This window comes from Microcebus murinus, chromosome 14, assembly GCF_040939455.1.
Source record: "Microcebus murinus isolate Inina chromosome 14, M.murinus_Inina_mat1.0, whole genome shotgun sequence".
Taxonomy (NCBI): domain Eukaryota; kingdom Metazoa; phylum Chordata; class Mammalia; order Primates; family Cheirogaleidae; genus Microcebus; species Microcebus murinus.
The window spans coordinates 76,553,653-76,581,635 of NC_134117.1; the positions used below are offsets into that span (position 1 = coordinate 76,553,653).

At 40.7% G+C, this 27,983-nt stretch overlaps 1 protein-coding gene across 6 annotated transcripts; it reads left to right on the forward strand.

Moving 5' to 3' along the window:
- Positions 1-1,714: 1,714 nt before the first annotated feature.
- On the forward strand, positions 1,715-27,550 carry LOC105860118 (nuclear receptor coactivator 4). 6 transcript variants are annotated; one of them, XM_012744600.2, is made up of 11 exons: positions 1,715-1,842; positions 9,879-9,928; positions 16,155-16,309; positions 17,884-18,024; positions 18,210-18,298; positions 18,600-18,708; positions 19,248-19,337; positions 19,898-20,041; positions 21,110-22,111; positions 22,519-22,659; positions 26,030-27,550. In XM_012744600.2, exons 2-11 carry the CDS (start codon positions 9,919-9,921, stop codon positions 26,033-26,035), a joined length of 1,887 nt encoding a protein of 628 aa, XP_012600054.1. In that variant the 5' UTR covers positions 1,715-1,842; positions 9,879-9,918; the 3' UTR covers positions 26,036-27,550. The 6 variants fall into 6 exon arrangements, with proteins under 6 accessions (XP_012600054.1, XP_075866416.1, XP_012600052.1 ...); XM_076010301.1 differs by having other exon boundaries at positions 21,275-22,111; XM_076010300.1 differs by lacking the exon at positions 1,715-1,842 and adding an exon at positions 9,202-9,334.
- Positions 27,551-27,983: the final 433 nt, after the last annotated feature.

Genomic DNA, 27,983 nt, shown 5'->3' on the forward strand with positions numbered 1-27,983 from the left:
ACCCTTTCCTCCTCTTCTTCAGAGGTATCCTCTATGCTGTGTCCCCACATTCCTCTGTGTTTGCCTGAGGTCAGAGCAAGTTAGAGCAGAACAGCCTGAAGAATGGCCCCTGAGGCCACATGCAGCCTGACAGGGAATTAAAAGCCCAGGTCTCTGCCTTGTTGGGGAATGGCCCGGTGCAAGGCCTCAGTATCAATTATCTACTGCTGCACACAGACCACCCAAAACTTAGTGACTTTAAACAGTGACAACATCTGTACTCTTTTCACAGTGTCTGTGCTAGAGAACATTTGTTCAATCAGCAGTACATACTGAGTACCTGGGCTAGGCAGTGCTCTGGGCCTGGAGATACAGCAGTGAACCAGAGAGATTAGATCCCTGATGTCCCCGGGTTTGGAGTTAGCTGTGTGTACGTGACAGCTCATAAACAAGCAAACAGTCATCTGTTGGACAGTCAGTGGGTAACCGATGAAGAGTTTTATTTCCCCCTGTGCCCTAACCCTATCTGTTCAAACATGCTATGTGGGCCAGATGAGCAACCTAGGCAGGTCCCTTAGTTTTTGTGGTCACCATCAGATAACAAAAAAGTGCTTTGGTCACTTTCAGTTACATAAGGTCTCATTCCAGGGTCTACATCTGAATTGAAGAGGGAATGGGGGACAGAAGAGTTAAGGGCATGGTGCAGTCTTGGCTCCTCCCACCTTTGTGTTGGAGGCTGCCTTTCTCATGGGGCTTTTGTGGGCCCCACTCCCCACAACAGCTCTCCTCACACTCAGGCCACAGCTGTTCTCTTAGCTTTTGTGACTCCTGTTGTTTTCTGCTGAGGTTGCCTTGCCCCTTGTAGGAGTCACTCTTGGGTGGGATCCATAAAACCCTACTCTGATCATTTCCTTTGCTGGGAAATGTGGAGAAACGATGGCACCTGGTATGGGGAACCTCTGTCAAACTGAGGCAGAAAGAGTCCCCCTTTAACATCTGGTCACAAACAAATAAAAAAATTCCAGCGTGGCTAATGCCATACTGGGAAGAATGTGAAGGGAGGTACGATGTGGTGGGCTACAAGGTGTGGAACATTATGGGTGCAAACAAGGCTATTCTTTGGAGTCCGGTGATGTGGATTAGAGTCTGGGCTCTCACATTCATTTATTTACTCCACCCTTTTAAAAAAAATTCTGGCAAAATTTACATAACATAATGTACCATTTTAACCGTTTTGTAAGTGTACAGTTCTGTGGCATGAAGTACATTCATTGTCGTATATTCTATTACCACCATCAGGCTCCAGAACTTTCCATCATCCCAAACTGAAACTCTATACCTATTTAACACTAATTCCCCACACCTTTCGTCCCCCAGCCCCTGGAATCCACCATTCTTTCTGTCTCTATGAATTTTACTACTCTGGGTACTGCATGTAAGTGGAAGCATACAATCAATATATGGCCTTTTGTGTCTTCCAACATTTATTTTTGCATCTGAACCTACCAACTGAACAATATCTAACTTGTGAGGACATTTGATGTGAGAGTATCACTTAGGATAGTCCTCAGCACAGAATCTGCCTTCAAAAAATGTTTGCTTCATTATTTAATTTGATTTACTCACGAAGGGATATCCGAAAGGACACTGACGGGAGGGAGTGTGTGCCCTCTGGAGGGCGGTCAAGGGCTTTGGGCTGTCTCGAGCAGCGATCTCGCGAGACTGTCAGACTTGTGGCGAGAAGCGTGTCGGGGAAGGTTGTGTTCTCGCGAGAACTCTGCCCTTGTGCCCTAGGCGTGCGCTGGGCCGTGTCTCTGCCCGCCCAAGGTCCTCTCGGATCGCCAGGAGAGGCGCTCGGAACTGGTAAGGACGCGAGTGACGGCCAGGGCGGGCACACCGCCTCCCGCTCTCACGCCGCGGGCCGGGTGGGAGCGCGACGATCGCTGGCCCGCGGGGCCCGGGCTGTCCTCCCCTTCCGACCCTCCTAAGCTGGGCCCGGCCTGTTCTCTCCCCCGCTTCCCTCCGCGCGCCGGCCGGGCCGCCGCCTCCTGCCTGCCGGCGGCGCGGGCGCGAGCTTTCCCCTCCTGGCTCTCGTCACGCCCGGCCGCCGCCTCCTGCCTGCCGGCGGCGCGGGCGCGAGCTTTCCCCTCCTGGCTCTCGTCACGCCCGGCCGCCGCCTCCTGCCTGCCGGCGGCGCGGGCGCGGGCGCGAGCTTTCCCCTCCTGGCTCTCGTCACGCCCGGCCGCCGCCTCCTGCCTGCCGGCGGCGCGGGCGCGAGCTTTCCCCTCCTGGCTCTCGTCACGCCGGGCCGCCGCCTCCTGCCTGCCGGCGGTGCGGGCGCGAGCTTTCCCCTCCTCGCTCTCGAACGCCCGGCCGCCGCCTCCTGCCTGCCTGCCTTCCCCCGGCGTCGGGTGACAACTCCGAGTTTCCCATCGCTCTCGCCTGTTGCCTGGGTCCCCGTGGCGAGGCGGGGCCTGTTCTTCATAACAGGCCGAGGCCATGTCCCTTTCTAGCCTGTCAGGTGGAAATGCAGAGCAGGTAATGTCTTTTTTGGCCCCATGTGTGCCGAACACATGCCGTTTCGTTTAATTCCCCCAACGAGCCCGTGCCTAGATTATCTCCGTTTTACAGATGAGAAGAGCGAGGCTCGCTCATTCATCGGCTCATTCCACCAACAGTCATTTATTCAGTGCCCATGTTCAGGGAGTGAGGAGATAGGAATTAAAAAACGGACACCTTATTCTCATGGAACTAAATTCTTTTTTATTTTTTTTGGAACTAAATTCTTGTGGTGAGAAAACAGTAAACATATAGACTTAGGTGCCATGGGATATAACACAGCAATGATGTGGTCAAGAATGACAGAAATACAATGGACAGAAGTCAGAGTGCTAGAGTTTAATCCCCAGGCCAGAGCTTTTTTTATTTATTTATTTTTTTACCAGGCCTTTTTGTGTTGCTTTCTAATCAGAGTCAGGTTCACCATAGTAACTGCCTTTTGGATAGACTTAGCTTCCCACCACTCACCTGGCACTTTGGAAATATGGTTGTAGGGACTTTTGAGTTACTTATTGGGGTAAGGATGAGACAGGTAGTCATAAGTGGTTCATTTCTGCACAGGGATCCTAGTGTGACGTTTCTGAACTTTAAAGTATTAATACATCAGACCCTTTGAGGAAGACTTACCTTGATGATGGAGTGGGGGGAGATTCATTTATTACCTTGGCATAGGAAATGTAGTGGGTTTGCTCTTTTGAAGATTTGCTAGCTTGCAGATTTTTTCAGATAAGTAAATGAGATGATATATGTAAAGTCTAGCATAGTAACATTCCTTACATTTTCTCCTTTCTCCAATGGTGCCTTTGTCCTTGGGTCTCTAGGGAAAAATCCTATATGTTTAAAGTTTTATGGTAGTTTATATCTAAATAAGTCTCTCTCATATTACCACCTTTGGGCAAACAAGTACTGCAAAAGTGGAAAAACAAGTTGAGCTATATAAGGAAAAGAAGATGTGCTTCTTTAAGGGAGAAAAGATATTTTAGAATTACACAGTATTCCCCACCCCCATTTTCTGTGCTAGAAACTCAGGAACCTGTGTAGAGGTTTCATGAAACTCCGCAGGATACCCTGACACATCCCCCCCCCCAATTTGAGAGCCTCTTAGTTAGTATTTTATAATATTTTCCCTCATATAGTAAGTTTTAGCATACTGAAAGGCAGTCAGAACCAGTCATTGCTGCTGCTGTGGACTTTTAGTTTCTTATTCTAGAGAATTAGTACTTTTTGCTGCTTAGTTGTTAGTGATTCAATGACACAAATTCTCTAGATGGCAAGTTCACCATTGTATGCTCAGGGACTATCATAGTCCGTGTCAGTTTAGGTACTCAATAAATATTTGTTGGATGAAACATAAAACCTTAATACTTCAATAATCTTTTCAACATATAAGGTGTGGCAAGGGACTTTAGACTCAGATCTGGGGTTAAATCTTGGCTCTTCTACTTGGAAGTTTGTGACTGTAGGTAATATAACTTTGTTAAACCTGAGTTTTGTTGTTGTTGTTGAGACAGAGTCTCGCTCTGTTGCCCAGGCTAGAGTGCAGTGTCATCATCATAGCTCACTACAACTTCAAACTCTTGTGCTCAAGCAGTCCTCCTACCTTGGCCTCCTAAAGTGCTAGCATTACAGGTATAAGCCGCCTCGTCCAGCCTGTTTTTTTTTTTTTTAAATGGCGATGGTAATACCTATGTTAAAGGTTTCTAAGGATTAAAAAAGATAATGTATATAAAAAAAAAGTCTTGGCACATGGTAGAATAGATGTAAATATTTTCTGAATTCATTTATTTAACAAATAATTATTGAACACCTACTCTACAACAGTGAACACAAAGACAAAGTTCCTGCCCATGTGGAACTTACCTTCTAGTATGTATTCTGAGCATAGTCAGAAAATAAAGGGTTTCTACATGTCAGATTGTGGTTAGTACTATGGAGAATAGTAAAAGCATATTTAAGGGGAAGCAGAGGGAAGACTTCTTAAAATATAGGATGGTGAGGAATGGCCTCACTTAGGAGATAACCTTTGAGCAGACACCTGGAGGAAGAGAAGTCATGGGCATGAGAATATCTGGAAGAAAGTGCAGAGGCCCTGAGGCAGAAGCATCCTTGGGGTGCTGGAGGAGCAGCCAGGAGAAAAGTAGGGAGGAGGGGACGAGAGGGGACTAAAAGGCAGAAGTAATGAGGTTTCTGTAGGAATCCTGGTGAGAGATGATGGTGACATATGAAGTTGATGAACTACATAATAGAATGTCTTTCTCTATTATCATATCCCATTCTCTGTCTAAAAGTAATAAAAATAGTGAATATCTATGTACCTATTACTATGTGTCAGGCACTATTCTAAGTGCTTAACATATAGTAATCATTGGTTCTTCCCAAAAAAGTATACTCAGTCTCCGAGAATGAAGACTTGTCACTATTCAGGATACACAACGGAATTGCTGCTGGCTTGGAGAGCACTTTCTGAAGCATCACTGAAATCAGTGAATTCAGTGCCTATATTTGTTCATATGCTGGTTAGATTGTGAAAGGCAAGCCTAAATAAAGTGACTAATAACGGACCAACCAATATGTATGCATTGGGTTCAGTTTTATGAGATAGCTATAGATGCCCATCAAATATTTGTTACTCTTCCTGATACTTTGTAGCTTTTTAAAAAATTTGTGTCCAAGGGTTTCATTTTGCCCTGTTTTCATTATAGACATGTCTGGATACATTGTTTCAACATAGAACCCATGTGAATGTGGAGGCCTAGGCTGGAGTGGGGGCCAACTTGACCACTTTGCTCTGGCCAGTAGCGTTAATACTATCTCTCTTTTTGTCAGAGGAGCTGCTATATTGTCTTTCTCAGCTTGTCTTCTTTGGTTATTAAATCATAACATTGCAGTCATCATTCATAAGCTTATGGTCAAGCCTACAATACTTGAAACCATCACATGTCATATACACTCTTTGAATTAGAAAGACTCACTGGCAAGTGAATAAAATAACTATTTTGAGGGTGTGCCTTTTACTTAACTTCTGATACATATGATTCATTTTATACTCTCAGCCATTCTTATTCCAAGTTGTCATCCCTGATTTTGCTTGGCTTGATTATGTCATAGATTCAAGATTTTCCTCTTTGGTGCTAGGAGTGTGTTTGGGGACCCTTTTGTGGCTTAATATTTCTCTTATCCAGCATTACTTGAGTACTCTATAAACATTGGCAATTCGGTTCAGTGAAGGAGGGAATAGCTGGCCCAAATAGGTTAAAAGGTTGTGTTTGTTTGCCAATTTGATTACAGGGAAGGAGTTAAGTCTTTTAATACTTAGACTATTACAGCTTTTCAAATAACTATAATATCAGGTATATTTTGAGCCTTTTTTTTTTTTTTTTTTTGAGGCAGTGTCTCACTCTGTCATCTGGGCTGGAGTGTAGTAGTGTCATCATAGCTCACTGCAACCTCAAACTCCTGGGCTCAAGTAATCCTCCTGCTTCAACTTCCCAAGTAGCTGGGACTACAGGTGCACACTATCACACCCCAGTAATTTTTCTATTTTTTGTAGAGATGAGGTCATACTGTGTTGCTCAGGCTGATCTCAAACTCCTGGCCTCAAATGATCCTCCTGTCTCAGCCTCCCAAAGTGCTGGGATTATAGGCATAACCCACCCTTCCGGGCCTATTTTGATATTTATTTTGGCAATATTGGTCCCTCAGGCTTTAGAGCAGGGAAAATATTTTATCACTTGTTTGCTTCTATGGGGAAAATCACAAGATGTTTACCATGTAAAATCAGAGATGAAATGGCATTATTACTATGATGGTAGATAAGTATCATGTTTTCCCATCCTTGACTATATTATGGCAAGAAGTTTCAGGTTGAAGATAGAGCAGGGCCCCAGTTCTGAAAGCCTGCCAAACTTCTGTTGATTTCAGTTGGAATTTCTGTGGCACTGCAAAGTCTGAGGAAAAAAAATCCAGAGTTGGCTATAAATATAGTAAATGTTTCCCCTTTAATTCACAAACCTGCTGCTGTTTGTGAATCCCTAAAGCTGAGCTTTGTGGTTCTGGCAGCGGGAAAGACGCTATCTCAGCGCCTGTCCTGGATTCATAATTTCAGTTGGTTACATCCTTGCCAGTTTTGTCTTGTTTAAAAGAAAAGCAGAAATATAGTTGTGGCTAGAAATATTTTTCTCCTCTGAAAAACCTTCCTGAATTAATACAGACTTTTAGATTTTTTATGATTTTTTTCCTTCCCAGTCTTTTTATGTTTATATTTATTTATTTATTTTATTTTTTTTCCCCACTGCTTATGTTTGTATTTAATTACATTAGTAAGTAACAACAAAAGCTGGCATAAGCCTGCTTGACAAAACTACAAGTAAGTGTGTAACAGTGAAAATTTAAGTCAGGGAGTAGCTGGGGTCTTTAGTGTACTTGTGGGTTGTTGTTCAGGGTCTTTTATAAAGGGAATAGAGACTTAAGTAGGTGATGGTCAACTAAGTTTCTTCTGTATTTACATTGTGGCCATTTTATAGGAGCACATAAAATAGAGATGAAAGTTATTTAATTTAATTAATTTATTTTTTGAGACAGAGTCTTGCTCTGTTGCCCAGGCTAGAGTGTGGTGGTGTCATCATAGCTTACTGCAACCTCAAACTCCTGGGCTCAAGGGATCCTTCCTCCTGCCTCAGCCTCCCAAGTAAGCGGGACTACAGGTGCGTGTCATCATGCCCAGCTAATTTTTTCATTTTCTGTAGAGACAGAGTCTCACTTTTGCTCAGGCTGGTCTCAAAACTCCTAGCCTCAAGTGATTCTCCCACCTCAAGTGATTCTTCCACTCTATCCAAAGTGCTAGGATTACAGGTGTGAGTTACTGCACCTGGCCAAGATGAGAGTTTTTAACATCAGTTATATTTTAATAGACTGAGTCCCTTTTTAGCCATTGACATAAGGTACAAAGGACCATACAATTTTAGCTTTTGTCATTCAGAGGTATGTCTAGTTTTCTTTGTATCTTCACAAAATGTGTTATGTAAGGAGGATATTTGGAATTAGAAATTTTATTATTTTTGATAATGTGTGTCCGAATTGGGATCCCAGAAACTGTGTGCATCACAAAGCAGGCAGCTCTACAAACTCTGTTTGTCTGAAATCTGAGGGATGTTACAGGGTAATGGCTCTTAGTGTTATCTTTGGTTTTTCTAATGTGGCTTTGCTTTACTCTTACTCTTTATAAACATAGCTTTATATATGTACCATGTTTCCCTGAAAATAAAACCTACCCATAAAATAAGCCCTAGCAGGATTTCTAAGCATTTGCACAATATAAGCCCTACCCCGAAAATAAGACCTAGTGATAGGTGTGGCTACGCAGCATATCTGCACAACCCATGCATTTCGTAGCAGGGCGGTAAAGAAGATGAGCAGCCCTTCTTGTCTGCCCTATGAGAGCTCTATTGCTCAATATGAGAGATTGGGGCCAATGATTCTAAAGGAAATAGAGTTGCAAGAAATTCAGGATGGAATTCGGGGTTTGGAGAGTTATGATGATGTTTCAGAAGAAGACGAAACTATATTTGAATAAATGTAGATTGTTGTGCCGTACTTAAAAAAAATAATACATCCCCTGAAAATAAGCCCTAGGGTGTCTTCTTGAGGAAAAATAGATAGAAGACCCTATGTTATTTTTGGGGAAACACAGTAGATAAGAGCATGTATTTTACATTCAAGAAATTGACTAAAAGGGAATGGAATGACAATGTTTAGATTTCATCTTCTGGCTTGATTAGTTATGCAGGGTATAAGGATTATCTTGGAGGAAAGGGAAAACTAGAAGTACCTTGCGAATGACAGTCATCAGAAAGGTAGTATTATACTATGTGCCAGGCACTGTCCTAAACATTTTACATATATTAATGCATATAATTTCATTGAGTTGGGTCCATTATCATCCCCCGTTTACAGGTGGGGAAACCAAGGAACAGATTGGTTAACTGGCTTGCCTAACATTATATAGCTTCTATGTGGTGGAGCCAGGTTTTGTACCCAAATGGTCAAGTTCCAGAGTACATGCCCTTAACTGCTGCTTCTCCAGGTAGGGCTGTCATGTTCACTGTATTCCCAGCACCTAGAGTTCTGCGTGGCATCTGGCAGGTGCTTAGTCAACATCTGTTGGATGAACAGCATCCGTGAGGTATTAAAGGCAGCACTGGACTGAGGATCTGGGTGAGAGAGTGACAGACACAGATGCAAGGGTACCGGTAGAGATATGTCCCAGATGGGAAGGGTTGTCTGAGAGCCTGAAGAATAGGGCTGAATCTCAGCTGGCCTGACAGTGGTAATCTATCTCAGGATTCGTGACCTGGCGGCAAGGACATTCATAATAACTCGGTAGGCTTTCTGGCAGTTTGTGCCACAGTTCGTTATTCTCTGTAGTGAATAGCAACACAAGCCTTAAAGCAAAGACGTCTCGACGATTTGGGACTCGGAGGGGTGGAACAGCTAGGGAGAGGAGCGGAGGTTCTGGCAGTCGTGTAGCTAGCTTTCAGAGGGCTTCGCCCCAGCGGCCCGCAGCCGCCGGAAGGCCAGAGCGGCCGGCCCGAGGCCCGCGGCGACCGTAGGCGCCCGAGGGGCGGCACCTGTGGGCGGAGCCTCCCGCCCCGCCCCTGCCGCGCTCCGGGTCGCGGGGGCTGCCGCGTGACGCGCGGGCGGGGCGTGGCCGCGGGCTCGGGCACTTTCCGCACCGAGGCCGCGGGTAAAGCGGCCGCTCGCTCGCGGGCACCGGCTCGGCAGGGCCCGGGCGTGCGAGGTATGTCCGGCAGGGCCCGGGCGTGCGAGGTATGTCCGGCAGCCCGGCGGCCGCAGGGGGCGGTTGGGGCCGCTTTGCCTTGCGGAGGCGACGCCGGGAGGGCGCGGGCGCGGCGGCCGTCCCGCGCGCATGCGTGCCGCGTGGCTTCCGGAGCTCGCGGGCCGCGGCGCTGCTGGCCTCTGCGCTCTGAGGGGGCGTTTGGGAAGCCGGGGGTCGCCTGAGTCGCTGTTGCTGTCGAACTAGAAACCCCTTGCTTAATGTTACCATTAGATGGTAGAATTTTGCGGTCACTGCTTCGGAAAGTTGATGTGCTGGGATCGATTGTTCCAGTTACGTGTGTAAATAAAGGTAGACAAATCGGAGCGTAGGGAGCTCTGAAGTGTTAAGAACTCTTAAAATATCCATAGTGAATTTTTAATGACCTTATTTTAATTTTCTTGAGATACTAACGTTTATTTGGGTGGTTTTAAAAAGATTGCAGAGAACCAGGTTCTGGATTAAAGAAACTATTTGATACAGCCATTTTTTTTTTTTTGATTAATAGAAAATCCAGACATTAGAAGAAAGTGTGAAGTAAAGAAGAAATGTCTCAAGGTAAATTGTAAAATATTATTTTTTAATGTATATATATATTTTTACTGCAAGTTTGTAAAAGTGATCTAACGTAAGTTGTCTCCTTACAGATAATCAAATTGGCAGTATATTTCGATTTTAGTAATCCATAGAACACATATGTATCCTGTGGATAGAGTCTGGGCTTGGCCTTTTAGCAGTGACTCATATGCCAGAAAATACCTAAAAAGGGGAGGTCTTTTGGGCGAAGAAGGGCAGGTGGCAGAGAATGTGAGAGCTGGAAGGTGAGGTTAAGGGTGGTCTAGTCTCTGAGCTTTCATTCAGACAGACAGATGAAGCTTGGAGCAGCTGTGATACAGATGTTGGATCAGAACCATTTGCACTAGTACTTGGCAGTGTTTTGATTTTTCTGAGCTCCTCGTGACATGCAGGGGGTCCTGTTTATTTTTGTTAGTGTTATCTAAGGCAGAAGGTTCTGAACAATTGTGATTAACATTTATTAAGGACTATGAAAATGGACTGAAAAACTTTTTTTTTTTGAGACAGAGGGCTAGAGTGAGTGCCATGGCGTCAGCCTAGCTCACAGCAACCTCAGACTCCTGGGCTCAAGCAATCCTTCTGCCTCAGCCTCCCGAATCGCTGGGACTACAGCCATGCGCCACCATGCCCGGCTAATTTTTTCTGTATTATATACTAGTTGGCCAATTAATTTCTTTCTATTTATAGTAGAGACGGGGTCTCGCTCTTGGCTCAGGCTGGTTTCGAACTCCTGACCTCCAGCAATCCGCTCCCCTCGGCCTCCCAGAGTGCTAGGATTACAGGTGTGAGCCACCATGCCAGGCCTCCGGCTACTTTTTTCTATATATTTTAAGTTGTCCAGCTAATTTCTTTTGATTTTTTAGTAGAGATGGGATCTCACTCTTGCTCAGGCTGGTCTCTAACTCCTGAGCTCAACCGATCCATCCACCTGCATCTGCCTCCCAGAGTGCTAGGATTGCAGGCATGACCCACTACACCCACCCTGAAAAACATTTTTTTAAAGAGATACCTTGTTTTGTTTCCCAAGCTGGAGTGCAGTGGCAGACCAAAAATGGACTGAAAATCTTAATGGAAGTCATTTCAGTAGTAACCTATGGGAATGTTAATTTTACTTTCTTGTGTTCACAAATAAAAATAATTTTGGGGTGATAGTACACGCTAAAGGAAGAACAAACCTGTCTGGGGGAGAGAACCCAGGACTAGACCTTTAGAACATAGTTTTAAACCCAAATCTTACCTTTTATGGCTGTGGCCCTTAAATGGGTCATTTAAACTATCTGGGCCTTTGTGGCTTCATCTATAAAATGAGAGTGATATACTAAAGAGGTGCTTAAGGTTTTTTGAACTTAAAATTGTGGTTTGTGTGGGTCACGAGAGTTATAGCTCTTTGGCAATTTTATGGTTAAACTGTAAGATAATGACTTAGCTTCATTTGTGGTTACTCAATTCTTGTCTCATGATCTTTGGACTTAACTAGATTTGTTGTGCAAAGCATTGTGTGAGAATGTAGTATATGGTTTGTAGAATTCATATTTAAGGAAACCCCAACTTCTGTTGTTTGTTTGAAGAGTGTGTTTCTCTTCCCGTCCTATCACCACCCCCACTCCCCTATTTAGGGAAGGATCCTAGAAGCAGGGAAGTTTTAGAAAGCACTTAAACTTTTCCTTTTTTATTTTATTTTTTCTGAGACAGAGTCTCACTCTGTTGTCCTGGGTAGAGTGCAGTGGCATCATCCATAGCTCACTACAACCTCCAACTCCAGGGCTCAAGGGATCCTCCTACCTCAGCCTCCTGAGTACCTGGGATTACAGGCACACGTGCCATGATGACCAGCTAATTTTTCTATTTTTAGTAGAGACGGGGTCTTCCTCTTGATCAGGTTGGTCTTGAACTCCTGAGCTGGTCTAGTCCTCCCTCCTCTGCCACCCAGAGTGCTAGGATCACACCACAGCCTGGCCTTAAACTTTTAACTTTGTCTCAAAAAAATAAACATCTAAGGCAATCCTCTTTTGAAGGTGGTAGGGCAGTAGTTTGGATTATAATGGTAAAGATAAAAATACATTTTTGGTAATCTTTTACTGATTTGAATTTTAGAATTATAGCTAATTTGGACTAGTCTTTTTTTTTTTTTTTTTAAGAGACAAATTCTACAAATCTCTGTCACCCAAGCTGGAGTGCAGTGGCATTATAGCTCACTGCAACCTCAAATTCTGGGCTCTGGTCCAGTCTTTTTATGAGTTTGAAAAAACAGTCAAAGGTATATGTACTTGGTATATATTAGAGGGTTTAGACTATTGAGTTTTGGAGTAAAAAATATTTGCATTTTCTGTGTTGTATAGTGAAAGACTGGATGGGGAGCTAGTATTTATTAAAGAAGTACGACCTCCTTATCCCTAAGTCTGTGAGTCTGCATTGTTATCTTCATTTATGAATTAGGAAGTTAGGTTCCAAAAGGTCAGATGGTCCAAGGTCATATCACTGATGGCTGGCTAAAGGATTCTAAGTCAGGGCCTGCTCACTTCAAAGTCTTCCAGCTTTAGCCTGCTTTCTATACTCCAAAGGTGGTGGAGGTTCCATTAACTAAACCCACTAACAATAACTGCAATGTTAAAAAGTAACAGAGTGCTTACAGTTTGCAGGGGCTGGGTTATAGGCAGTGCTTATAGGCAGATAATGTCTCACTTTAACCTTACTGCAGCCTCCTGTAGCTACTATAATTGACTTCCTTTTTCCAGAGGAAGTTGAGGCCCAGAGAGGTTAAGTTACTAGCTCAGGGGTTTCCAGCTTGTAGACACAGCCAGAGCTCAAGTTTGTCAGACTCCAGGGTGATCTCTTAACTATCATGCTTGCTACACTCGCTCTTGAACCTGAAACACATGGTGAGTTATTTTTGAAAATGGCCATGTGAACTAGTTACCTCATGAAATCTCTTCAGATGTGACATCTGAAGCTGGCTCAGGCTTCAAGTTATTGTGATTTGAATTCACCCATTTGGTTCTAAAGATGACTGAAGGATAACGCTTGTTTTAATTTGGAAAAAATGTGATAACAGTATGTAGAAAAAACGTTTTGTAACTTTTTAGCATCATCCTACATTCTGTGTATAGCTGATAAGGGGAAAATCCATTGTGTATACTTTTGCCATATTCTGCTCTTATTAGGTAGTTGTGCAGTATTTGTGATTGAATTGGTAAGACCTGGTTTAGGGATCTAGTAATACAGTTAGTGCTGTATGCATTTGCGTTTGTTTCCCGTGTGTTCCGGAGTTCCTAGTTTTTGACATTTTGAAGCAACATTTTAATTTTATTTTATTGATGTAATTTTACACTGTATCAGGCATTGGGGCATTCCACACAAATGGTGAGGGCCTAAGAATGGGAGATTCGGCACAGGTGAAGGAGATTGGTTAGTACATTTGAAAGGCAGCTAAACACTTGCATGACTGACTGAAGTGCAAAGTGAAGCAACTTGTGGTAATAAGGTGACACTCTAGCTCTACAAATCTGAGCCAGTATTTCACCCATGTTATGCAGGGTCAGCAGGGTAACTACAGCTGGTGTTTACAGGGTTAGAAAAAGTTTCCACAGTGATTCTGTCAAATCTAATTAAGGCAGCCCTTTTCATAGATCATTATGGGGAAACAGATTGATAACAAAATTAACAAGGGGAAGTTAGAAAATTTCCTGAATCCTTCTCTTTCTTGTAGGAACTTTGTAGTTCCTGAATCTGAATCTTGCTGAGACAGTGGAAAGAAAGCCTGTTTGCCTGCTTCTACTCCCATTGTTTTGTTTCTGAGAGTGGGACTCACACTACTTTTGCTCTATCCAGCTTTCTGCTAGGCACCTAGTCCTAAAATTAGTCTTAAAGATGCAGTCAAGGCCTGTCAAAGTTCCTTTTGTCTTAAATGGGCATTGAGCCATTTGGAGGACCCTACACTGGGTAGGCTACTATTCAGCCTAAAGCTGGCTTCTCTGAGAAGGTTGTTGCTTCCAGGACTGTTAGGAATTTCTTTCGTATATTGGCTAAAATATCTCCCATTAATCTTTCCCCCCCTTGGGGCTATTCTGAACAATTCTAATTCTTTTAGTTGACAAGTCTTCAAATATTTGAGAATGGTAACCATGTTCTAGAGATGTCTCTTATCTAGGGTAAACAGACTTCCTTCCTGCAGAACTTTTTTTCAAGGTTTTGGGGCCTCTTTCCCTTTTCTAAATGCCCTCCTCTAAAGTGTGTTACTCAGAAATAAATTTTAAATTTAGTCTAATAAACATGGAATAGACTAGTCTTATGACAAACACTATACTTTTAATAAATGTAGTCAAATAACATGCAAGTTATTTTTCCCTCAGATCTAGCAAACTGCTAATCCATATAAAATTTTCTTTCAGTTGAAGATCTCCACACTTTTTTTTTTTTTTTTTTTTTTTTTTGAGACGGAGTCTCGCTTTGTTGCCTAGGCTAGAGTGAGTGCCGTGGCGTCAGCCTAGCTCACAGCAACCTCAAACTCCTGGGCTCAAGCGATCCTTCTGTCTCAGCCTCCCAAGTAGCTGGGACTACAGGCATGAGCCACCATGCCCGGCTAATTTTTTCTATATATATTAGTTGGCCAATTAGTTTCTTTCTATTTATAGTAGAGACGGGGTCTCGCTCTTGCTCAGGCTGGTTTCGAACTCCCGACCTCGAGCAATCCACCCGCCTCGGCCTCCCAGAGAGCTAGGATTACAGGCGTGAGCCACCGCGCCCGGCCTGATCTCCACACTTTTAAACAAATTTATTCTCTTCCTTGCCCTTCCCCATTCAAGTGCACAAAATTGACATTTTGTTTTATAAGATTTAACCACAGTGGTGTGTTGTTTTGGAATCTGTTTCCATCACAGCCCCATGTTATCTCCAACTTTAGTGTCTGCCTTCTATGTTTTCATCCAAGTAATTAGGGAAAATAGGGACATGCCTCTAAAAACTGTACAGACTATTTTTAGTCCATTATCCTTTGAGTACTTTGTAAAAGCGAATCTTATTCAATTTAGTTGTACTTCTATTTATCTCATATTTATTTACTTTGTCCACAAAGGTAGTATACAACCTTGCCACAAGTCTTCCTGTTGTCCAGATACATTGTCTCTGCCATTATCTTGACTGGCCAGTTTAGTGAAACTATCCAAAAGGAAATAACTTTGGTATCACAGGGGTTAGTGAACCCATGCTGGACTACAGTGATCACTGGTATCTATTTCTTTTTGTATTTTATTTATTTATTTATTTATTTTTCCTTTGGGGGCCAGCCCAGAGATGCTATTTCTAAATGTTCAGAAACCATCTCTTGACTCTAGATCTATCCAGAATAGATATCAAATTGTTTTTCCAGTGGCTTTAGTCAAGCTTTACTTAACTGACTTACTGATATTCTTCTGTTCCAGTCTCATTATGCCATTATGTGCTTGTTCTTTCCACTTCTATATCTTCTCTCTCTACATCTGAGCTTATTAGAGAACCCTCTGTATTTACCCACACCAATTTCTTTATCTCCTTTATATCAGAATCATATGAGATTATTTTGTCAGATTTATATTTTTGAGAGCTTCCTAGCTGTGAAGTCATTCTTACATTCTTCCTAAATAAAAAAACAATCCACCTAAAATTAGGAAATTTAAGATTACATCTTCCTAATAAATTTAGGCAAATTCCAGTTCTAAACAAATAGTGTTCTAAATTCTATATCAAATTACTGGTTTGCAGCTTATTTTCAAAGTGATTATGGGTCCTTCCATACATTTTGGTTTTCATCTCTAAATCTGCAAAGAAGAACACATACCCCATATGACTTTATGTGTGTTATAAATAGAAACTGACATTCTAACATTCTTCTAACTTTTTTGGAGATTATATGCCCTATGGGTGAAGGACAATCAGTGTATTTATTCAGAAATATTTGTTCACAAGTAAACTGTCATTAAAATAGACTCATAGAATTTTATGGCAGGAATAGTGGGGTCAGGGGAAGGAAGGTGGCAATATTCATTAAGAATATCTTATGTGCCAGGTCCTGTGTTAGAAGTAATCTAAGTAGTTTGTAATGGGAGCTGCTTGGAATGATCATTTGAGGGATTATTGAAATGTGGTTTTGGTTGTAACGGTGCTATTTTCACATATATATATATATATATATATATATATATATTTTTTTTTTTTTTTTCTTTTTCTTTTAAAGGAACAATGAGCAGAATGAATACCTCACAGGACCAGACTGGCTGCTCCAGTAATAGAGGACCCCTTTTGAGGTGTAGTGATGCACGGAGGGACTTGGAGCTTGCTATTGGTGGAGTTCTACGGGCTGAACAGCAAATCAAAGATAATTTGCGAGAGGTGTGACATGTGCTTTTCTCTTCCCTTGTCAGGACTCTTAGCACAGGGCTGGTATGAGCATGGCCAAGACTTGGACTCTCAGTGCGAACTGCATGTTTCACCCTATGCCTCCATGGTCTACTTAATCCCAATCAGTTGCCTGATATATTGGTGCCTTTGATCTCATTGGGAAATAAGGCAGATGCTAGAAGAATCTAGAAAAACCTGTACCATTCTAGAGAATTCTGTTCAGCATGCATTTATTGCAACTCTGTGTGGTTCTGGTGGCAGGCACTGTCCTCAGTAAAAATGATAAAATGAGTGAGTGGTATACTGCTCAGCTGTATCCCCTTGATGCATAAAGTATGGTACATCAGCATGCTCCCATCATCTTTTAACCTGTTAGTGGCATGGTTTTGTGAAATGACTTTATCTGTTAGGGTAAGCCAGTATGAAATCTGTAGTTAGTTCCAATAGCATTTTGTTGGTGAGCGCATAGACTGACCAAGTATTACATGGCTTTGAAATATGACTACATGGAAAAAATAGTTTCTTATGTGGATTCTCATGAATAAATTATAGCCTGTTTTGACTTTTTTCCTTGGAATTTTTGTATTTAGGCACCATTTGCATCAGGTTTATGCTTCCAGAAACATTTAGTTTATAATTTTACTTAAATCATCTACCCTAATGGTCTTCTAGCTGTTGACCTGTGGTTGCACATCTCTTTATTAAATTGACCGCCTATAAATGGACTGCTCATTCTGTGGAGCAGGAATAGAGATAAAGCCTAGCTAGTTATTAAGTTTTTTTTTTTTTTTTTGAGACAGAGTCTCGCTTGTTGCCCAGGCTAGAGTGAGTGCCGTGGCGTCAGCCTAGCTCACAGCAACCTCAAACTCCTGGGCTCAAGCAATCCTGCTGCCTCAGCCTCCCGAGTAGCTGGGACTACAGGCATGCGCCACCATGCCCGGCTAATTTTATATATATATTAGTTGGCCAATTAATTTCTTTCTATTTATAGTAGAGACGGGGTCTCGCTCTTGCTCAGGCTGGTTTCGAACTCCTGACCTCGAGCAATCCGCCCGCCTCAGCCTCCCAGAGTGCTAGGATTACAGGCGTGAGCCACCGCGCCCGGCTGTTATTAAGTTTTAATACTCTGTCTTATCTCGCTGTTAAACTTGTAAAGCCATAGGTTTGAAAACTGTATAGAAAACTGAGAGGGATCAATATCTCCTGGTACATCTCTGTATTTTCTCTTGATTCTTTTAGGACACCCAGATTGAACCTAATCCTCTTAGAAGGAGGGGAATTGAAGGAGGATTTTAGAGCTTAGGTTTGCCTTTATTGCTCCAATTCTTAAACTGGAGTCCATAAACTGGATTCTTAAATGAGGCTTTGGTAGGTTCATGGATGGGCTTTGGGACACTAAGCCCTGAAATTATAGACAAAATTTTGAGTATATGCATTTTTCTAGGGAGATACTTTATAGATGCAATTGGATAATTAGAAGGATTTGTGATCCCAAAAGTTTAAGAATCTTACTATTCTGTGGGAAACGTCATTCTTTGGGGTTATAACATATATGTGCTTCCTAGGTCAAAGCGCAGATTCACAGTTGCATAAGCCGTCACCTGGAATGCCTTCGAAGCCGTGAAGTGTGGCTGTATGAACAGGTAGACCTCATCTATCAGCTTAAAGAGGAGACACTTCAGCAGCAGGCCCAACAACTCTACTGGGTAAGGTGGCTGCATGGCTAGAATTGGTTTGAGCATGGTTTCTGGTTGCCAGAGAATGTCTTCCTTGTAATACAGTGTTAACATGGATCAGATAAAAGTTTCATCTCAGGTGCTGTTTGTTAACTTGGATATATACCTGGTGCATTTGGTATCATTGTGGCTAGATGGTTTCATTTTTCTTTTAGTTGTTGGGCCAGTTCAATTGTCTTATTCATCAACTGGAGTGTACCCAGAACAAAGATCTAGCCAATCAAGTCTCTGTGTGTCTGGAGAGGTAAAGACCCTTTTGTCCTTGTTTTGACTATTGGCTCTTTGAGTTTGATATAAAAAAAGAAAGTCAGTTTTGTAACTCGTTGCATGTGTTGTATTTAACTTGACTTCTTTGTTGCTGTGGTAAGATCATTCTGCTTTATATATTTAATATTATACTAGCTGATACATGATTAAGCCATCTATCTTTGGTTGAGTTGCTTACAGAAGTGCAATTGTTTACAATTACTCACAATGTGGCTTTTGTTTTCGATGAAGTTGAAACAGATATTCCTTAAAAATAGCCAAATTTGCTTTTTTCCTAGACTGGGCAGTTTGACCCTTAAGCCAGAAGATTCAACTGTCCTGCTCTTTGAGGCAGACACAACTGCTCTGCGCCAGACCATCACCACGTTTGGGTCCCTCAAGACCATTGTGAGTAATCTTGATCTCACATGCTTCATAGGAAACTTCTCAAGTCTGTGGCTTCACAGATAGTCTTTTAAAAAGGAATTACATTTTTTACTGTGAATTTAGTAGCTTTCTTTGGTTAGCTTCATAAATTTCACTTGTTCTAATAGAACAGGTCGATAGACCATTAGGCTGCTGGTTCTTGGAATATAGTACTGACTCAGCGATAGTCTTTGGAATTTATCTTATATGCTATCTAAATGCTTTTGACATTTCTTGAAAAATTTATGGCTTGAATGGTCTTTAATAAAGAACCAAACATGGTCTCATTAAAAATACTACTACTACCAATTCTGGCAAAGATTTCTAATATGGTGACAGCTATGTAGTAAAGTACTCTCAGATTTGATAACTACTTTGTAGGTCATTGAATTTAGTATGAGCAATATTTATTCTAGTGAAATGGTGATGCTTTGATTAATATTTTTGAAATTTAGGAATTTAAATTTTTCAGTATGGAAGCACAGCATAAACAACATGATTAAATTGTCTTCATTTTATAGCAAATTCCTGAGCACCTGATGGCTCATGCTAGTTCATCAAATATTGGGCCCTTCCTGGAGAAAAGAGGCTGTATTCCAGTGCCAGAGCAGGTAAAATGTCAATTCTGTTTCTGGTAACCAATATTTCCTTTAGGTTTTGACTAAATCACTTTTTTTTTTTTTGGTCACTATTTATTTGTAAAAAGCCACCAGTGGTAATTTCAAATAGGGGATTACCATCAGCTATCTTACTGGTATTGGTTCTCTCTTGGGGATTCATTTTATAATTTGTAGAGGTGATTTCTTTCTTCCTTTTTTCCCCCTATAATGATGTTGACACCACAGAGATTATTTATTTCTAAAGGCAGTGTGAATAAAGGTTCCTAGGTGCTTTATTTATTTTTTATTTTTTTTATTTTTTTTTATTTTTTTAATAATTTCGGTTTCAAATGAGGCTTATCCTAGGTGCTTTAGTTGAGAAGAATCCTAGAGATCAGATATACCCCTTGTTTTATAATTGTGAAAATTGGGGCTCTGGGAAGGTATGTGACTTTCCCAGAGTGAGTGGCAAGACAAAATTAAAGAGCCTGAGTCTTCTCTTTTTCTGGTGAACTTTTTCTACTGCATTTGACATTGCCTTGTTAAACAGCAAAGTATTGTGTGATTAACAGAAGTCAGCACCCAGCATCACAGCTGTCCCTCGCAATAAATGGCTCCTTGGAAGTAAACCTTCAAGTGGTCGTCCAGCTCCTTACCTACCCAGCACCAACCCCGAGGACTGGCTCACCCAAAAGCACACCTTGGATAATACTCAGGTGTGTTGCTGCCTTTATTGTTTCTGAGGTAGATGTAGTAGTAGATTGGGTTATTAGCCAGTGGTATATGTGTTTGTTTAGTTTTTAGTTGTAGTGTGGAAACATAATTTTAATTGTAATAGTGACATCTCTTCACCATAGAAAGTTTAGGAAATAAATATATATTTATAAAATACCCTAATCCCAACACAAAGAGACAAATACTAACATTTTTTGTTTATATGCTTCATTTTTCTATGCATACATATACTTTAAAAAAATCATTCTATAAGTCTTGCTTCGGTAAGTAGATTTTTTCACCAATATAGCATGAATATATTTCTCTGTTATTTAATTTCTTCTGTAAAATCTTTAATACTATGTAATATTTCATTGATTGGCTATAACTTAAATTCCAATTTTTCTGGATATAAAAAAATTTCCCCTAAACATCCAGGAGCTAATTATTTGTGTGCATTCTTTATTAGTTCCTTAGGAGTAAACTTATAGAAATTGCATTATTAGATTACAGTTCTGCATACTCTTTAAGACTTTTGATATGTATTGACAATTTGGCTTTCTAGGAAGTTGGTAATAGTTTATGTTCCCACCATTAGAGTATTTAGGGTGCTTGCTTCCTTGAGACCTAATAGTGGTAATCATTTACAAATTTTTCTTTCTGAATATCAATTTTGCTTTTGTTTTGGGTGTCTTTTGATTAGTAAGGATGTTGAGTATTTTCATGTGTATTAGGCTTTTTTGATGATTTACTTGATCATATCCTTTGCCCATTTTGTGTTCTTTTTCATAAAGACATATTATATAGAGATACTCACCTTTTTTCTATCAAATATGCTAGAAATACTTTCTTTTAGTTTGCCTTTAATATTTTTAGGCATTTTTTAAAACTATAGAAAATAAAATTATTTATACAGTCATAATATATATTTTCATATCTAAACACAAATTCCTTGCCTCTTGGTTTTGTGTGCTCAACTTCAGAAACACTGGGCAAGACAGTAAATATGTAGAATCCCCAAAGCAGTCATAATTGTTCTGGCAAACTAACATTGTATGCTTCTTGTGTAGACGTCTGCTAGATCCTGCAATTTCTTCAGTAATGTCTGGGGCAACCTAAAGGGCTTGGAAAACTGGCTCCTCAAGAGTCAGCAACAAGAAGTTCCTGAAAAACCAAATTATCAAAAGTGTAATAGCCATTCTACTACCAGTTCTTTCTCCCTTGAAATTGAAAAGGTTGAAGATGTAGAACTTCCTGATCAAGATGAGATGGACCTGTCTGATTGGCTGGTGACTCCCCAGGAGTCCCATAAGGTGGAGAAGCTTGAGAATGGCAGCTGTGAGACCAGTGAGAAGTTTAAGATCTTTTTTCAGTCCTATAGTGTGAGTGATTGGCTTGTCAAGCCTGACTCCTGTACCAACTGTAGTGGCAACCAGCCCAAAGGTGTGGAGATTGAAAACCTGGGCAATCTGAAGTGCCTGAATGATCATTTGGAAGCTAAGAAATCGTCCCCTCCCAGCATGATTACTGAGGATTGGCTTGTCCAGAACTGTCAGGAACCATATAAAGTAGAGGAGGTATGCAAAGCCAATGAGCCCTGCACGAGCTTTGCGGACTGTGTATGTGATGAGAATTGTGAAAAGGAAGCTCTGTGTAAATGGCTTCTGAAGAAAGAGGGAAAGGATAAAAATGGGATACCTGTGGAATCCCAACCTGAGGCTGAGAAGCATAAAGATTCCCTGAACATGTGGCTCTGTCCTTCCAAAAAGGAGGTAACAGAACAAGCTAAGGCACCAAAGGCAATGCATCCTTCTAGAATTGCTGATTCCTTCCAAGTCATAAGGAACAGTCCCTTGTCAGAGTGGCTCATCAGGCCCCCATGCAAAGAAGGAAGTCCCAAAGAAGTCCCTACTACCGAGGACAGAGCTGGGAAGCAAAAGCTTAAAAGCCCTGTGACCACTTCCTGGTGCCCCTTTAACACAGCTGACTGGGTCTTGCCAGGAAGGAAGATTGGAAACCTCAGTCATTTGTTGTCTGGAGAAGACAAATGGCTACTTCGAAAGAAGGCGCAGGTGAGCACAGACATCATAATAGCATTGTTGGAGTTTCACTTTCACAGTCTGAAACCTTGCAAATGGATCAGATCCTTAAATATGTTAAATGCTACATTTGGCTGAGAGAGTAAGTCTGAGGCCATGTTAGCAACAGAATGGAGGATTTTTGATGGTTCAAACTGAATTTTTTGTGTATTTTGCAGGCCCCAAGTCCCATCCTGCAGGAAAGAAAGAACCCCAGCCTGTTTTACTGCTTTTTATGGAAAAGATTTGGGGTAGAAATAACAATTGTCACCTTTGTTCTTGGTTGTTAGAGAGAGTGGCCAACATTTACATTATTATAGACACTATTTGGAAGATGAGTTAAGTTGGTCTCATGCCTCCTAGTTGTCATGAAGCAACCCATCCTTTTGGTTTTATTGCAGGGAGTATTACTTAATCCACCCCTACAGAAGGAACATAACTTTCCCCCAGACCATTATGGCCTCCCGGCAGTTTGTGATCTCTTTGCCTGTATGCAGCTTAAAGTTGATAAAGAGAAGTGGTTATATCGAACTCCTCTACAGGTGAGTACATTCCACCAGTGTGAATATTACAGATTATAGTTGTTTATAAAATAAATGTTATTGTCTTACATATGAAGTCATACTTTGCTTATTGAACCATATTCCTTTATGGCATAAATAGTAAGTAGATGAGGTTGGGAGAGAGGAAGCTCATCAAAAGTTCATGTATTTCACTTGAACTTGCTAGGTGAGCTTTAAAGATGTAGCTGTCAGGAATTTTCGGATACCATATGGATTCCAGTAGTTTACCAGGGATACCTTGGAGATATTTCCGGTTTGGTTCTAGGCCACTACAATAAAGCAAATATCCCAATAGAGCAAGTCACAGGAATTTTTTTTTTTGTTTCCCAATACATATGAAAGCTATGTTTACACTATACTTGTCTATTAAGTATCACTTGTCTTAAAAAATATCATTATGTCTTAAATATATATACCTTAATTAAAAAATACTTTATTGCTAAAAAATGCCAACAGTCATCTGACAATCATGACATTTTTGCTGGTGAAGGTTCTTGTCTCGATGTTGATGGGTGTTGGCTGGTCATGGTGGTGGTGGCTGAAGGTTAGAGTGGCTGTGGTGATTTCTTAAACTAAGACAACAGTGAAGTTTGCTGCATTGATAGACCATTCCTTTCATGAAAAATTTCTCGTAGTATGTTTGATGGTATTTTGCCCATAGTAGAACTTCTTTCAAAAGTGGAGTCAATCCTCTCTAACCCTGTTACTTTATCATCTAAGTTAGTAGAATATTCAAAATCCTTTGTTATCATTTCAACAATGTTCACAGATTCCATCTCAAGAAACCACTTTCTTACATAGCCACCCTAAGTAAAAATAAATAAAACAAAAAACCTGCTCATTGCTCATCCATTAGAAACAACTTATCCTTTTAAGTTTTATCATATGAGATTGTAGCAATTCAGTCACATTTTCAGGTTCTGCTTCTAATTCTAGTTATCTTGCCATTTCTACCACATCTGCAGTTACTTCTTCCACTGAAGTCTCAAATCCCTCTAGGTCATCCGTGAGGGTTGGAATCAGCTTCTTTCAAACTCTTCTTAATGTTGATTCATGAATTTTTAATTAAAACATTAAAAAAATTATTTTTAGAGACTGGGTCTTATTCTGTTACTCAGGCTGGAGTGCAGTGGCACAATCATAGCTTACTGCAGCCTTGAACCTTGGTCTCAAGCAATCCTTCTGCCTCAGCCTCCTGAGTAGCTAGGACTACAAATGTGTGTCTCTATGCCCTGCCTCCATGCCCCACTAATTTTTAAAAATTTTTGTAGAGATAGCATCTTGCTATGTTATGCAGGCTAGTCTCAAACTCTTGGCCTCCAGTGATCCTCCCACTTTATCTTCTCCAGTTGCTGGGATTATAGGCATGAGACCCTGTGCCTGGATAATGAATGTTTGCAGTGGCATCTAGAATGGTGAATCCTTTCCAGGTTTTCAATTTAATTTGTTAAGATCCATCAGAGGAATCACTGTCTGTGGCAGCTATAGCCTTATGAAATGTGTTTCTTAAATAATAAGGCTTGCAGTCAAAATTATTCCTTGATCCTTGGGCTGCAGAGTGGATGTTGTTACCCAGGCATGAATATGTTAATCTACCTGTATATCTCCATCATGATGGCTCTTAGGTGACACAGGTGCATTGTCATTCAGTAGCAATATTTTGAAAGGAATCTTTTGAGCAGTAGGGCTCAACATTGGGCTTGAGATATTCAGTAAGCCATGCTATAAACAGATGTACTGTCATCCAGGCTTTGTTTTTCCATTTCTAGAGCACAGGCAGAGTAGATTTTGGCATAATTCTCAATGGCCTTTGGATTTTCAGAATAGTAAATGAGCATTGATTTCAACTTAGTAACGACTGCATTAGCCTCTGACAAGAGAGTAAGTGTGTCCTTTGAAGCTTTGAGGACAGGCATTGACTTCTCTAGTTATAAAGGACCTAGATGGCATCTTCTTCCAATAGAAGGCTGTTTCATCTACCATGAAAATCCATTGTTCAGTGTAGTCATCTTCATCAATGATCTTAGGTAGATCTTCTGGATAACTTGCTGCTTCATCTTGCATTTTTATATTATGGAGATGGCTTCTTTCCTTAACCTTATGAACCTCTGCTAACTTCAAACTTTTCTTTGGCAGCTTCCTCACCTCTCATAACTTTCAAAGAGTTGAAGAGAGTTACAGCCTTGCTCTGGATTGGATTAGGCTTTGGTTTAAGGGAATGTGGCTGGTCTGATATTCTACCCAGACCACTAGAACTTTCTCCGTATCACCCACCGCCAATAAGGCTGTTTTGCTTTCTTATCATTCATGTGTTCACTGGAATAGCCCTTTGTGTTTTCTTCAAGAACATTTCCTTTGTATTCATGCTTGGTGCAAGAGGCCTAGCTTTCAGCTGCTCTTGGCTTTCAACATGCCTTCCTCATGAAGCTTAATCATTTCTAGCTTTTGATTTTTTTTTTTTTTTTTTTTGAGACAGAGTCTCACTTTGTTGCCAGGCTAGAGTGAGTGCCGTGGCGTCAGCCTAGCTCACAGCAACCTCAAACTCTCGGGCTCAAGTGATCCTCCTGCCTCAGCCTCCCTAGTAGCTGGGACTACAGGCATGCACCACCATGCCCGGCTAATTTTTTCTATGTATGTTAGTTGGTCAATTAATTTCTTTTTTATTTATAGTAGAGACGAGGTCTTGCTCAGGCTGGTTTTGAACTCCTGACCTTGAGCAATCCGCCCGCCTCGGCCTCCCAGAGTGCTAGGATTACAGGTCTAGCTTTTGATTTTTAAAGAGAGAGATGTGGACTCTTCCTTTCACCTGAACACTTAGAAGCCACTGTAGTGTTATTAATTGGCCTACTTTCAGTATTGTGTCTCATGGAATAGGGAGGCCCAAGGAGAGGAGAGAGAGACAGGGAAATGGCCGGTTGGTTGAGCAATCAGAACAGTTTATCGATTATATTTACCATTTTCTTTGGGTGCAGTTTTTGGCACCTGGAAACAATTCTAGTAGCAACATCAAAGATCACCGACCACCATAACAGATAAAACAATGAAAAATTTGAAATAATGTGAGAATTACTGGTATGTGACACATAGACACAAAGTGAGCACATGCTGTTGGAAAAATGGTCCTGATAGACTTGCTGTGGATGCAGGGTTGCCATGAACCCTTTTGAAAAATTTTATTTAAAAAATTTTCATGTTTCTCTACACAAACCTTCAATTTATAAAATATACAGTATCTGTGAAGTGCAATATAATGAACTATATTGAGAAATGAGTCCGGACTTTAAGGTGCACAGACTTTGCTTTTATTCTCCATTGAAGTAATTTCTTATCTATGGACCTCTCTTTACAGATGTAAGAAATGGATGACTAGAATTGAACAGCTTTTCTGCAGATTATGATGTATCCATGAATTGAGTGACCACAGCTTGCCAAATCATTGTTTCTGGGTCTGACCAGTCAGCTGAGTTCCTTTCCTGCTTAATTTTGAACTAGTGAAGTGAAATAAGTCATCAGATTATGAATTATTGTGTGAAAGAAAAAGGTTATTGATGCTGAGCCGATTCAGTTCCTTCCTTCTTACAGAAGTATTAATTTACCCCCACACTAGAGATGCAGCATCTTGGTGGATAGGTCTTTCACAAGCCTCCAAGGTTTCCTTAGATTGGGTTGTTACTAGAAGTACATTAAAACACTAGTTTTAAAAATGAACTATTTCTGTAATCAAAGTGTACTGACATATTCTAAAGCTAGTACACTTCCTTAACCTTTTGATTGCCCTTTAGATGCTTCTCTTGCTGTTGGTTTTTTTCTATTAGTGGTCTGAAATATGACTTTTCTGTCCTAGTATATTTTGCACAAATAATTAACCTTGCCAATATAGTGATTACCAAAACATATATTGATAATCTTGGTGATTTTTGACATTAATTACCAAACGTCTTAGCCTATATGTCAGTTATACATTGTTTTTCATTTGAAAGAAATTCAGCTAAATTTTGTCTTTTATTCCTTTTTCTAAATGTTATTATAGAATCCAGTGAGCTCTTTTAGAGGGACTATTATTTCAAGACCATTTTCAGGTTAGATCTAGCCTCTTCCAGTGCCCGCTGAGAGCAAATGGCCAATACATGTTGGAAATGTCATATAGTACTTGAACCATTCACTATCCTGGGGATTATTGGTGCATCCTGTGTAAGTGGAAGCTGAGTTTGACACCTGGTGCTTTTAAATGAGGGATAGTTGTCCTTTCACTGCAAGCACAGCATACCTGTACCTCCAAAAGTACAATGCAGTGACATTTTGGTGAACGGGCCGTTTTCAACACTTGTGCCTTGGGGTGTTCATTGAAGCTTTATGAAAACTATTGATGTTTTCTCAAAATCCTTAAAGTCATGTCCATACTTTAAAAAGTCTCTGTTGGAGAGAAGTGGGATTTATAATGTTTTTAAACTCAATTCTCTAAGATGAGGTATCTTTGCTGCTTTACAGGCTTTGAAAACTATAAGCCTCTAACTGCCTGTGTTACTAGAAATATTTTTTGGGGAAATTTCATGGTCCCACAATGTTATTCAACTCAGTTTCACTGGATTTCTTTGAACTACAGCTGAAAAGAGCTTTGTATTACTTTTTAATCTCCCAGCAGATACCGTTTAGAACTATCGTAATAAAGGTGGTGGGCAAAAACAACTTATGGAACCTTTCCAGTATCTTAGGTTGCAGCAAACTTTGTAGTTCTTTTTTGAGGTCTATCACACTGTATTTTACATGATCACAATGTAATTTACATTATCAGTATGTTAATTAGTATGTAAAACATTCTTTTGCATTGATGCATTTTGTATTTGTCTCCATTAAAAGCATAATGGCCATAGTTGTTGTGTATAATGATTTTGTTAAAAAATGCTGTCATGTTGTATAAATGCGATAACCTTTGGTTAAGAGTACAGCTGAGAAACAATTGGAACATATAAACTGTATATTCTGTTCACTAATAGCAATGTATTTTATGAATCAAATAGCAAAGAACAGGTATATTATTCCTCCATTTTCAGTCTTTTCTTAAAAACTTAGTTTTTTGTTTTGTTTTTTTTTAAACTTCAGCTAAGTTTCATTGCCTTTAAGCTGGGGTTCCCTCTTATTAGATGCACCCAAAAAGGCCCTTGTTTTCTTTCATACATATAGCTACCAGGTTTTTAGTATAGTATTATGTATGTGTGCAACCTACAGTGCAGTTATATAAGATTAGCTTCATTCTGTGGAAACAAACTCAGAAATTAGACAACTTACCCTTATTTCCTTTAGTC